Here is a 12,668-nt window from a genome sequence, read left to right as displayed (position 1 = left end):
CCCTCCCTTCTCCCTAAGTTTGTGCTGCAGTCATTCCCTTTTTCTCGCTATCCTTTTATCCTCTAGTTAAATCCTTAAAGGCAGTGCTAGAAACTGTCATGAGAACACTCCCAGGGCCCAAGCAAGCACAGTTTAGCATATTCAAGGGAGAATTAGCAGGAAGGCTGAGTGTCACACAGGGGTTTTTTTAATCACAGACAGCTGATATTACAGTGTAAGAACACCCTTGCTTTATATACGATGAGCTTTTTTTAAAAAAGGCAAATCAAAAGCAGCCATCCACTATTCTCTGCAGCATCGGTGCCATAAATAGGTGCATTCCCATGGTTGGTTGATTTTAAATTTATGATAAAGTATATAAAATTAATGAGATGTGGCTACACTTAACGTGCTGGGGGAGCGGAATCTACTCCCCTGCTGTTGTGCTCGTATCATGTACAGTACTTCAGAGTCGGTGCGCTGAAACCAGACACCCCTTTCATTCATGCAGTCAAACCCCAGGCAGTCTTATCTGTGACACAGCTTTAGACAATCCATACCTAACCCTTTTAATATTATTACCAGATTTGCATTGCAACCTCTTAAGCATGTGTTCTCTCTCTCTCGCTCGCTCGCTCGCTCGCTCTCTTTTTGCAAAAACTGGTGCCAGAGCTGGGGGCTGTCCTGCCGTACAGTTGTATTCTCTCTGTGTGCTTGCTGAGTGGGAGGGTCACACCGTGTGAGACTAATAAGGACAGAGCTGCGTCCCCTTCTCCCACTCTTTAGAGACTCCAGCAACTCCTCGGCAACTACAGCAGCTTTGTACAGGCATTTGCTGCGCTTCTGGGGAGGGGGAACTTAATCAAAGGTAAGAGCCTCTTGTTTGCGATCAGCTGATTTACACCCAGTATCCACTGCAAAGTACCGTGTGCTCTGCTTGGTTGGTTTGCTCTGGTTTTGACAGTGTCACAACTGAGCCCTCTATATAAATGGTATTATAGATTGTGCGCTGGTATATCAATAGCTGTCATTCTGTGCTTGTTACACTGTGCAGTCTGTGTAGCTGTGTGATGGGAAAACAGGTACTTTTTTTCCTTTTTCGTTTTGCACGGATACGCTGGTTTTAAATGAATGCCCTGTTCCATAAAGGCACAGGGAACAGTTTAAAGCACATGCAAGGCTTAACATGTATAAACTGATGCAGTGATAATGAAGCTTGTGGGTATATTTTGTTCAATGTCTATATACCAAAGGAAATAACTGTGAGGGTGTGGGTGCGTTGCTCTGTCTTCTAGGGGCCGTTGCACTAAATTGCGTGTGTATATTGTGAAGGAAAAGAAAGTCGTAGTGGGATGCTGAAATTCTAAAGCAGCACAGCTCCCATGAGGAACTATAGTGCTTCTGCTTTTTGCTGGATTCTATTTCTCTCTCTTGCTGTCGGGGATATTTTGTTTCGTAATATTGCTAGAGATCCTGCATTTGGGACCAAGAGAGTGTTGTCCCCTCCCAGGTACACACCTGAGTAAGCAGAATGGCAGAGCATAACCCCCTATAAATGAACCCCTCTTCTCCAAACACACACACACACACACTGAACGAGGATGCTATTCCATTCCCTATTTAGTCGCATTCTGAGGTGGGATGGTTTCTTTCCATATCTGTACAATTTCCGATTATTTAAATATTATACTGCTATCATACAGAATCCCATAAGCAACCGGGGCATGTTGTAGCCGAAGTTAACAGCTTTTAAGTCCCATTAATTGGAACGGAAGAGATGTTAGGCACATGCTTAAGTGCCCCACTAAAATGGATGCAACACAGAGGTGCTCCATATTTATTTGCTTTTTTAATTAGCTAAGGGGGGGGGAGCATGTTAAAAGTCTTGATTAAGAACCACTTTGTGGGTTCCAAGGTATGGCGGGTTCCAGATGTGGTTACGGGTGGTGCATTTCCTTTGCTGGTGGTGAGGTGCTTGGGTTGGTTCCATTGTGACCATTACGTGATGTGGTGGAAAACGGATAACAGAATGTCCTCATGCTTTTGCTTATACCACTGTCACTCATAATAAGCAACACTAAACTCTGGTTGCATTACACACCACACATTTAAAGCACCTATCCCCTCCAAAGACTTCTGGGAATTGTAGTTTAAGTGTGCTGGGAACTGTAGATCTGTGAGGGGCAAGTACAGTTCCCATACGGCAGTGGTGTCCAAACTTTTTTCAAAGAGGGCCAGATTTGATGAAGTGAAGGGCTGTGAGGGCCGACCAATGGGCCAACCATAGTTGTTGACCTTTTTTAGGATTGAAGTCGCTCAGCTTTTTTTAGGATTTTACCCCAGGAAATAGACTGCCGCAGGGGCCGGATTAAACCGACTGGCAGGCCCCTGAGACGGATTTTGGACATGCCTGCCATAGGGGAAAGTAATATGTTTTAAATATATGAATACACCATGAAATGCATTGCTTATTAAGAGCAAAGTAACTTTTGAAAGCAATAACAATTCCCCCTACCCTCCCATCTTACAGCCTGCCTCACTTTGTTAATCCTCACTACAGATCTGATCTAGTCCACTGGGGGAACTGTCTTCAGTTCTGAAGTTTTCTCTCAAGAGTGGCTTCTCTTATATTTTAAAATCAGGGTGGCTTTGGGCATGCACTTACATTGAGCCATTGTTTTGCTTGCTTCCCGTCATGCTTAAAGCAAACAAACCTGTGAACTGCATATTTCTAAGGGTTCCTAAATCAATCACTCGGTTGCCAGAATAAGCACACACACCTCACACTTTTCTGACATGGCAAGTTCATGGCTGGAAGCGCCCTGAGTTTGGACCACGTGTGCTCACTTTGTGACATTCAAAGGGCTCTGATGAGAGGATGCCATTTCCCAATGGAAAAGGTGTTAGGTGTTGTTAATCAGGATGTGAAAGGCTTAAAATAGAAATGCCAAAGCCCCATTAGCCTTTGAAAGCAGGGGAGCAGCCACAATAAGCAGCATTGGCTTCACACTCTGATGTGACTTGCATCTAAGGCTGCCATATATTTTTTACTAGCCTTGCTCCTGTGCTTCAATCAAAATCCTTTGCTCCTAACAAACATTAGCAGGTAAGGACTTTTCTGATATGAGGATAAATAGAGCCGTCTGGAAAGCTGTACAAATAATAAACAGGCTGTGGCAAAAAGGCCATAACTGTACCTGCTGCCAGCTGAAGAGTTGGAGGAAACTACTGCCTGGGCCCAATCAAGCTGCAATAGCAAAATCAGGCAGTAAAAGCCTGTGGGGGTTAAAGAGGACTGTACCACTTCACAGGCAGCAGGGGAGCGTTGCAAACTTTAGCTGCTTCCTCATGTAAAAATTACCTCCAATTAAGTCTATTCCCAGAGTTGCTGGCTGTCTCCTTGCTAAAGTTGTTTTCCCCCCCAGAGGGAGCAGGTTAAACACAGAACAATATTTAAAAATGGGATCCCCCCCTTCCAAATTCCCACAGGTTGAAGTGATACATTCCATTCACTCTTTCTTGCCCTCATTACTACTTGTCTGCTGCATATGTAGACTAGGCCTAGGTGAGCTTTTCTTGCACAGGCAGGCAAGGAAGTAGGTCGTACGTGACATCCTCCTCTCTAAAGGTAATTGATATTTTCTTCTCCAGGCAAGGGTTTTCTGAGAGGAGTCGCTCTTTCACATATGTGTGTGTGGGCTAAGCACCTAAAATTGCTTTGGAGTGAGGTTGAGAGGAAGCACAGGTGAAGGTCCATTAGATGTGCTTGGTGGTCCCTTCTCAGGCGTGTATGTATGAAAGAAAGAAAGGCTCAAGTATTCTCCAGTGTGCTTTAGAAATCTCAGGTAATGGATCTGTTACATGAAGGAAATGCGCAAGCGGTCTAAAGTGGTCCAGCTTTTAAGGTTGGCTAATACCTCCTAGTTTACGATACTCAATGTTTATTTGCCCTTAACTGCCAGGAAACTCTGGGTAGGTGCTCAAGTATGTGAACAAGCTCACCTGCCCGCCGTGGCTCGGCCTGTTCTGAAGCGAGTTCCAAGCTTGGGCAGAGAGAGAAGCTTGGCTATAGAGCATTTTTTCCCAATCCAATTTTGGAAGACGGAAGGGCGGTGGGAATGGGCAGTGCATAGACACTGGCTTGAGCGTTGCACTGCACGGGAAAGGAAGGTGAGAAATCAGCAGGAATCTCTATGCCTAATACTTCCCAGCTAAGAATGAATGCAGCCAGCAAGAAAATAGCCCTTGAAATCTGTTTCTAGTGGTAGGATTCAGCTCTGGAATTAAGGGGTGAAAGTAAACAGGAATGCAAGTTCATTCCATAAATCATCTACTTTTAACAGCTGTGTGACACGGAACCAGAAATTCAGCCGGTGAGGTTCTTCCATCGCTCTGGCATGAAGATGCTGTAATGCAAGCTTTACCTACTGATTTTTTCTTAACACAGTTATTGAAAACAAAGGAACCTAGCTTGAAAAAGGTTGACAGCCATGCTAAACAATATCTCACGTGTGAGCAATCACGCAGGTACCTCCCACGCAGATTAGGTGGCAGGAATTATAGGATGCATTTTGAAACTATTGGTTAGGTGTGGCCTCTAGTACACTTTCTTTTAGAAATTAAGCTTCAGAATGGCAGTGGACTAATGCCCTGTGAGTTCTGCATGCACACTTCATCCTGAAGGTGGGCAGGTGATAATTTAAGCAAGCCTGGCCAAAGCAGCTTGCAAGAAATAGCAATTGAAATGCATTAGAAAAAGGAGCGGCACTGCCTTGGGTCAATAAAAACAATCAGTATCTGCAAGTGGGTTTTCCAGACAAGTGATGTGACTGCTTTTGTTGTCCTTATCAAGTACAATAACTTGTGTGAATAAAGATGGAGCCACACAGATGTCTTCCCCAGTTTCTTCTGCTCAGTTATGCAAGGAATGCTTGCAGGCCCCTCGTAATGGATAGTCACATGAAAGTCAGGGTTGCCATTGGGTTTAGCACACCCAGTCAATATCAGCAAGCCCTTGGAGAACAAAACAAATCCCAAGATCACCAGGAATGAGCCAAGAGTTTGGAACCAGGAGTTTGGAATAAGAAGGTCTCTGCCTGCGCATGTGGAGGGTCTTCATCCCAGCTCAACCATAGATACACCAGCATGTCCAAATGAGGGTAAGTCCCTCAAAGGGGTATAGCAGGGATGGGATAGGGGGAAGCTTACCCCTATTCAAAACTCCTTTCAGTTCACTCATGTGACTAGCAACCTAGCGGACATTACACTGGCAAAAAGAACGGTCTAAGTCAAACTCTATTTTAAAAGCTTGTTTGACCGCTGCTAAGCTTGGGCTGCCTCAGCTGGCAATATCTTTGCTTCCCAATAGAGTTTTAAATAAGGGTAGTTTAGGTAAAGGGACCCCTGACCGTTAGGTCCAGTCGTGGACGACTCTAGGGTTGCAGCACTCATCTCGCTAAGGCTGTGTACCCATTACTGTTTGTTTGCTCCAGTGTGTGTGCACCAATGGCGTTTGACATCAAGTACACATGACATTAGCCACAACCAATGTCTATCATGTAGTTCTTTGAAAAGTACTGCTGCTGAACGGATGCATTTTTCCTCAAACGAGCTTCCACATGTTTTGAAAATAGAAACGCATGTTCTCTCTGCAGTTAAGCTGAGATGAGACAAGGTTGGGGGGAAACTGAACAGGTAATGTGCATCAGGTAAAGACATCCCTGCTCTCTCTAGTGGATAGCAACGTGCAAATGTGATTTGCAAATGTGGCTTGCAGTACACCTAACTGTATTTTAAGCCATTAATGTGTACGTACCCTAAGATCTGCAGATTGCCAGAAAGGTTTTCAGAACTTGAGATTCATTGCCTCTTAGGGTCATACTACACATTATGCCTGGAGAATATAATTTATTTCCCTACACTTTTTTGTTTTTGTTTTTGTTTGTTTTTTACTGAAATGCAGCAACAAGGCTGCACAGATGAAGGGATTTTTAAAAATTGTTTGTTCCTGTACTGTTTGTTTCCCCTTCTGGACAATATACAAAGTGAGCTTTTGATCAGGAAAATAGGGCTGGAATGAAAGGTTAAAGACCCAGACACCCTTGTTTCCCTTCCCTGCTGTTCTGTCCAAATTGGCAGGCCCCACCTTTCAGGTAAAAAAAGTTGGGAGATTAAAGAGTGCTCACTTTCTATAATGTGTCATTTTGGTCCTTAGAATTCCAATAAAGCCACCTTTTAAAAATGATATTTTTATTTATTTATTTTCTCAAAGAAGCAATATGTCAACCAAACTGAAAGAAAACATAAATCCAAAACCCAACTTCTGAGTCAGCTATAGAGGCTTCCCACAGGATCTTCTAATGACATTCCATCAAATCATACAAATACAGACAGATTTATTTCCTGCATGTAACCAGAAAAGAAAAACCAAGAAATGGAATAAGGCTTAAGCTGTTTGCAGAATCTTAAACTGGTTTTTGTATTTTATGCATCTATGATTCCCATGTAATATTTTTGGCTAAAACATACATTCAGTTGAAAAATGCACTTAAATAGTGTGCAAGAGTCTGAAAGTTGTGTTGAGTGTCGTGCGTGAAAAATGCTTTCCAACTCCTTGAGAAAGGCAATAGAATTTAGGCATATGCTCCTAGAATCCATTTATCTAAATGAGATTCAAGCATGATTTTGCCATCTCTCAACTACCTTCTTTTTTGTTTTTTTAGTGAGTCTGACTTCCAAAATAAAGAATCAACCACAGCCTCTTCTTGCTGTTGGCCTTATAAAGGCAACATTAACGTGAACACAACATATAGATGGTACCAATGGATCTGAAGTAGGAGCAGCCTATATTACCCCACTGAGGGCCAAATGGGAAGATACTGCTGCATGCCACCCAATCTCTGAGCAGTGCGAGATTCCACAAGGCCATATCTATTGGCCTTCAGCTTTCATCATTGCCCACTGCAAACTGGAAGTCCCCTCTGGCATTGTCTTCTGCTAACCAGCCAGAGTGCAGCGCCGGGCTAATAGTCTTAGACTTGCTGATGGCTTCTCTCTGTCTCTCTTATTAGGTCAGTGACTCTGCTATTCCAGTGATAACCTCTGGATGGTTCCTCTTGGTAGCTTCTCTGCCAGGCAGTTTACGGGACAAGGATAGCTGAGTGCAGCAATTTAAAGTCTAACCCTATTTAACCCTCTTAAGCAGTGATAAATTCTAACATTTACTAGACTGAGGAATTTAGAGGGATCTGTGCCCTCCCCACGTACTCCTAACAATACATTAACTCAGTGGCTTTCAACCAGTGTGCCATGGTTGAAGGATGGTCAGGGGTGCCATGGGCAACACTGGCCTCTGTCCCTCTTTCCTTCCCTCCCTGCTCTGATGTCCTCTTGTTTATTGTAGCAGCCCTGGCTATAAGCTCCACAGGCGAATGGTGCCTCTGGGAGGCACCTCTCTTTGGGCTGGAGGGACAGCTCAGAGACCAAGGACGGCAGCAGCAGCTGCCCATAGGACTCCCAAGGAAAGGAGGGAGGAGAGAAGGTTGAGGGAACACTCCACAAGGGAAGTTGTTTGAAAAAGGGTGAGATGCTGCCAGCTCTGTAGGCAAGGAGTGACATAACTGGGCTCCTGAGCTCCACAGGGTGTGCCGCAGAAAGAACGTAGTTGGTTATGGGAGCCGTAGACTCAAAAAGGGTGAAAACCTCTGCATTAACTCTTTCACTATTAAATGCAGTTTAAAGAAAAAGACAGATTGCCAGTGTAGGGGCCCTGATCTAGATTGGGATTCTAGCACAAGGGCAATGGGGTTTTGACCCTCCTACCCCACTGTGATCCTGACCTAGATTGGGGGACCCTTGTCAGCAATTCCCATAGGCAAAAGTTGAAGTGCGCCCCCCCCCATGCAAATTGTTGGTGTACCACCATAACCCTGGATCGGAATAGGTATCATAGTGGGGTGGCAAAGGGTTAGGTCTGCGTATATTCTTCCCCCATTCTATTGTCTTTATCTGGACTGGGTCTTCCATGCTTCACATTCATGTGGAAAAAAATACTACACTTACTGCATAGTTTGACCCGGACTCTTTTTCGTATACAGTGAATAAATAATCATCCTTATTTGGATTTTTTATTTTTATTTTTTTGCATTTTACTATGTTCTGTTAAAGTCTGAATTCTCTTTTCCTTATAAGTGATTTAGAAGAAATGATTGATTGTGTATAGATGACAAAAATATTTTGTTGTATACATTCAATTCTTCTTTTATGCAGTCCAAAATGGAACTGTCCTTTCCCCCCTCATTTACATATTTTCTGAGACATGAAAGCTGCTGAAAAAGAAAAAGGAAAAAGGAAAAGAAATCTAGATATAGGAATGATACATCAGTATGAGATTGTGACTGCTCCACTCATCCTGCTCATAGTGAGTGCATGTAGTTTCACTTTAAGTACCATAGGCTAAAAATAATCAAAAATAAAAATGCTAATCAGCTATTACTAACACATGATAATTTGGTGGTCTTTTGACCAATATATTCGACCTTAGCATAGCTGAAAACCTATTACTCAACAATCTAAAAAAGTAGCTGAGAAGTACTCTTCATTGTTTTCTTATAAGTCTAAAATTAGCCTGCGAACACCCTTTGTGTGCGTGCGCATGCTTTTTTCACACTAATAAATGATACACATTGTACTTGACTGATGACTCTTCTCTCTCTTCACAACTGCTTGTGATTTTTGCAGAAGTGAGAGGAAGTATAGTTCAGGGATGGAAAATTGAAAATGAAGTTCACCTTAGTTGTGTTACCATCAACCACAGGCTATTTCAGTAAGCAAAGTTACAGAGAGCCTACATAAATAACATGCAGTCAATACATATCAAATTTTAAAACATTTCTAGCAGTCATTGGTCAGCACAATGTAAAATTATTTTCTGCTCCCAAATGGCAAAAATAAAATGCCCGTGAAACAGAAATTATTCAAAGGCCGCAATAGAAAGAGGTACAACCTATGGCTCTAGGGCTGGCCCCAGACATCTGGCTGCCTGAAGCAGAGCAGCAAAAGTCACTCCTTCCCAACCTTGGTACCCAAGACCAGTCAAGTTATTTTTGCAACTATGGCAGAAAGTGCTACAGCTACCCCATCTCTGCCTCTGCAGATAGAATAATAATAAATTAAGTAACTAACAACTTGCTATCATTTTATGACTCCCAAATCAGCTGCTTGAGGTGACTGCTTCACCCTGCCTAATGAGAGGACCAGAACTGGGTCCTCAGAGCAGCAGTTATACTCAACATGGGCTTCTCAACAACTAGAAATTGTCTATATTTCCCAGGCAGAATAATGAACTAAGGATTTATTATACAGTCATGGATGTGTGTTAAAAAATCGCTATTGGTCATCAGGGATGCTCATAGAAAGTACACAAACAGCTGGTTTCCATTTTTAGATTTGGACCGTAATTAGCTGGTAGCAGGGAATCATCCAACCAATTATGTTACAACACATCTCAATTCAGAAGTAAGACCCACTGAATTTAGTCAATGAGATTTACCCCCAGGTGAGTACGTATGTATAGTACTACATTAATGGCTCAACAGTCTATACGCCTCTTTTCCCCTTATAACTCATGTGTATGTTGCTACATTTGTGTGTATGTACGTGTGTACCAGTATGCATATGTATCTAAAAAGGGAATATTTAGATGATTCATAATTATGTAGGTTTTATATTAAATGGCAGCAATGTAGTTAAAGGGTTTGATAAGTATAGAGAGGAAGATTGCTTCGTTGATGTGATTTTATTTTAGACTTCACAAAAAATATGATTAATTTTAAATACAGGGGGAAGCTTCTCAAGTACTAGTCCCTTAACCCATGAAACAAAAGTGTAAGGGTGAAATCATGTGCAAATTCCTGAGACCCACAGAGGAAGATGGAGCAGTATTTCATCACCCCTCCATCCTGTCTAGATATAGCTCCAGCTGAGAACTTCTGCTATGTACATGAAACTAAATTATCCTATACTTTTACGCAACTAATTATATTTATTGTAGGCTGCCTTGTGAGGGTTTTGCCTCGAAAGGCAGCATATAATTACTAATAATAAAATAAACAAGCTAAACCTGAGTCCATTGATTTCAATGAACTCAGGCATGCCTAACAATTTTCAGTGGAAGAAGTAGAGGGGCTTTAAATGAAATTTGTAAGTCCCAACTTCCCCCACATTTTAGCCAAATCATGCTCCAGGTAAGCAAGGTCAAGCCTTCTTTGGCCCCTTGTAATTTGAGCACTGGTGTCTAAATCTGGATATGTCTAGGCTGGACATCCACAAGGCAACCTGCTTGACCGCAGTGGAATCATAAGAGTGTTTTTAATCACGAATGTTTTCATTTCAGATTTCTGGTCATTTGTTCACATGTGTTCAAGAGGAGATGAAGGCAATTGGATCTTGCATAATTTGGCTTGGGTTGGCCATCCTTCTTCCAGTCTCTCATTCTATAGCAGTCACTGATAAAACAGGTATTTCTTTATTCCTCTTCCTTTCTAATTAGGCACAGAAACTTTGTCAGGGTGATATTGATGCTTTTGAGAGAATAGTCCAGTCGTTTGCAAAGTATAGAGGCACAGAAGGCTTTTCGAGATGTTCAACAGGGCAGGTACAGCTATGTAGAAAGTTGTACTCTCTGCATAATAAAACCACCACATGGAAAGTGCATGTACAACGAAATGCATGGAGGGTTAATGGAGCTTTGGAAGCTAATCTGGAAAGTATTTAATTAAACTTCTCTATTAAAAGATGTTTCCACCCCAAGGTATCCAACAGCAATATTTCCATTTCCTGTCCACTCACAGGAGTCTACATTTGGAATGAGCTTGCAATCGTTTACAGTTATGTTGTGCTGCTACTGATACTTCCTCATTTTCTTAAGTTACATATTGAAAAAGAACCCAGCCCTGGGCTTTGAAACAGAGCACAGTCATGAGTGCAGTTTGGTTTGCTTGGTTCTATGTGTCCTGCACCATGATCCTGACGATACTTAGATGTCATAATGCTTTTAATGGAATTTTCTTCCATGTAATTGTGCATGAGTTGGCAATTTAAATCAGTGAATGTAAGGACATGAATGGGCAAATGTGCTTAGGAACCTCACTAGCCTTTCTCTGGATCAGTGCTTGTCTGATAATTTGTATGTGCTATGACCAAAAAAAAAAAAAAAGGTTCCTAGGAAATGTTATATAAGGTGAAAAAGAAACACTTTTCACCAGTACTTTGTAACTTCTGCTGCGTTGATATTTTTTCCTTCCATCTGTTTGATTTTTTTCCTTGCAAAAAACACATATAAACCTGCTGCCCTTCCACTTATACATCTCTCTGCCGCTGCTCACCTTGGCCCTCACAAAACTTTTGGACCATCTGCCTCTTAAAATCATCAAGATAGTTGTCATCTTCTGAGGATTAAATCAGTTTTTGTAATTGCAGAAACAGCTGGTTTAGTTGTATTTCATCAAACGTTGACCTGGCAGTTTCTGAGGACTGGCCATAGACTGCATTTGTATTTTGATAGTTCACTGGTGCTCAGTCTGCAACACCAGGTGGGGTGATTTCAGAATGACCCCAGAGAGGGCACAACCACACTTGCCCCATGATTTCAAGTTACAGGTCCGATGGGGCTTTTTTTTTTCGGTTCTGCTGCTTTCTCCAGGAAAACCTGCTGCTTACTGCTGAATGAGAACAAGCATCAATCGGCTTTTCTGCGGATTGACCCATGACTTTAAATCACGGGATGAACAAAAGCGTAGCTGGGTCCTAAGACATCTACATCAAATGTTGTAGGAGAGAATCTTACTGATTTACACGTGGACAAAATAACAACACTTTTTGAATAGAAAAATGAAATGGGATTGATTTTCAGATTGCAACATTGTTCATATAACCCATACAAAAAAGGTGGAAGGTATGAGCTATCCCATCTAAATGCTAAAATTTAATATAAGATATATTTAAGAATTATTTTTCTTAGACCAGAAGGAGTCCAGTGTTAAGCGGAACCTCCAAGCATCTTGAAATACCAGTAATAAGTGCTAAGTGATTACAAATGTGCTGAAGGGTAGCAAGAACTGTGGATAAGCAAACCTTGCATTACAGTCTCTTTCCTAAACTCTTAAGGCAGCAAAACCTCCTCAAGACTCGCTGATCTCAGCTCCTGAGAGAAATGGAAAGCAAACTACCCAGTGAACCTACCATATCCTTCCCTTGCCCTTTTCAGGTGTGAAGTTACAAAGTTCTGGATGCAATATATCCTTAATTGGATGGTTGAATGCACAGACTATTTGTTTTTCAGGGTCTCAGGTGATCAGCACTATCAGAAATGACTATCAGAAATGAAGAATGACAAAATTCACCAGAGAACGTTAGCAGTCCACCACTGATGCTGAATAGTGACCCTTCACTATAAACAAAAATATCTAAAAACAATATTGACACCCTGCACCTTCCCCATTTCTGCTGTCCACCGTAACATAGGCCTTAAAGTATCTACAAGTTTTTGAGCCAAAATGCAGAGGATGGAGGTTTGAGAGGCAAAATGTTTCTGGTTCAGCATAAAATAATGAAAAGAGTCAAAGTTATTTATGCCAAACGAAACTGCTGAAGTAGGCATATCAAAGGAGAGCTAAATCTCTAAGCACCTC

General features: G+C 42.0%; 1 protein-coding gene across 4 annotated transcripts in view; it reads left to right on the top strand.

Moving 5' to 3' along the window:
- The first annotated feature begins 545 nt into the window (after nt 1-545).
- The window catches only part of COL19A1 (collagen type XIX alpha 1 chain), a 192,001-nt gene continuing 179,878 nt past the window's right edge, over nt 546-12,668 (top strand). For 2 of the 4 annotated variants that reach the window (XM_077926263.1, XM_077926266.1), the window contains exons 1-2: nt 546-847; nt 10,373-10,496. In XM_077926263.1, the coding sequence (XP_077782389.1) occupies nt 10,409-10,496 (88 nt within the window). In that variant the 5' untranslated portion in view covers nt 546-847; nt 10,373-10,408. Of the gene's footprint in view, nt 848-2,980; nt 3,086-3,498; nt 3,608-10,372; nt 10,497-12,668 lie in introns of those variants that run through there. The other 2 variants (XM_077926265.1, XM_077926264.1) reach the window with 2 other exon arrangements.

The sequence above is a fragment of the Podarcis muralis genome, chromosome 3 (assembly GCF_964188315.1).
Source record: "Podarcis muralis chromosome 3, rPodMur119.hap1.1, whole genome shotgun sequence".
In the NCBI taxonomy this organism is placed as follows: domain Eukaryota; kingdom Metazoa; phylum Chordata; class Lepidosauria; order Squamata; family Lacertidae; genus Podarcis; species Podarcis muralis.
Note: the sequence above shows the minus strand (reverse complement) of the source record. Positions and strands in the feature narration are given on the sequence as shown.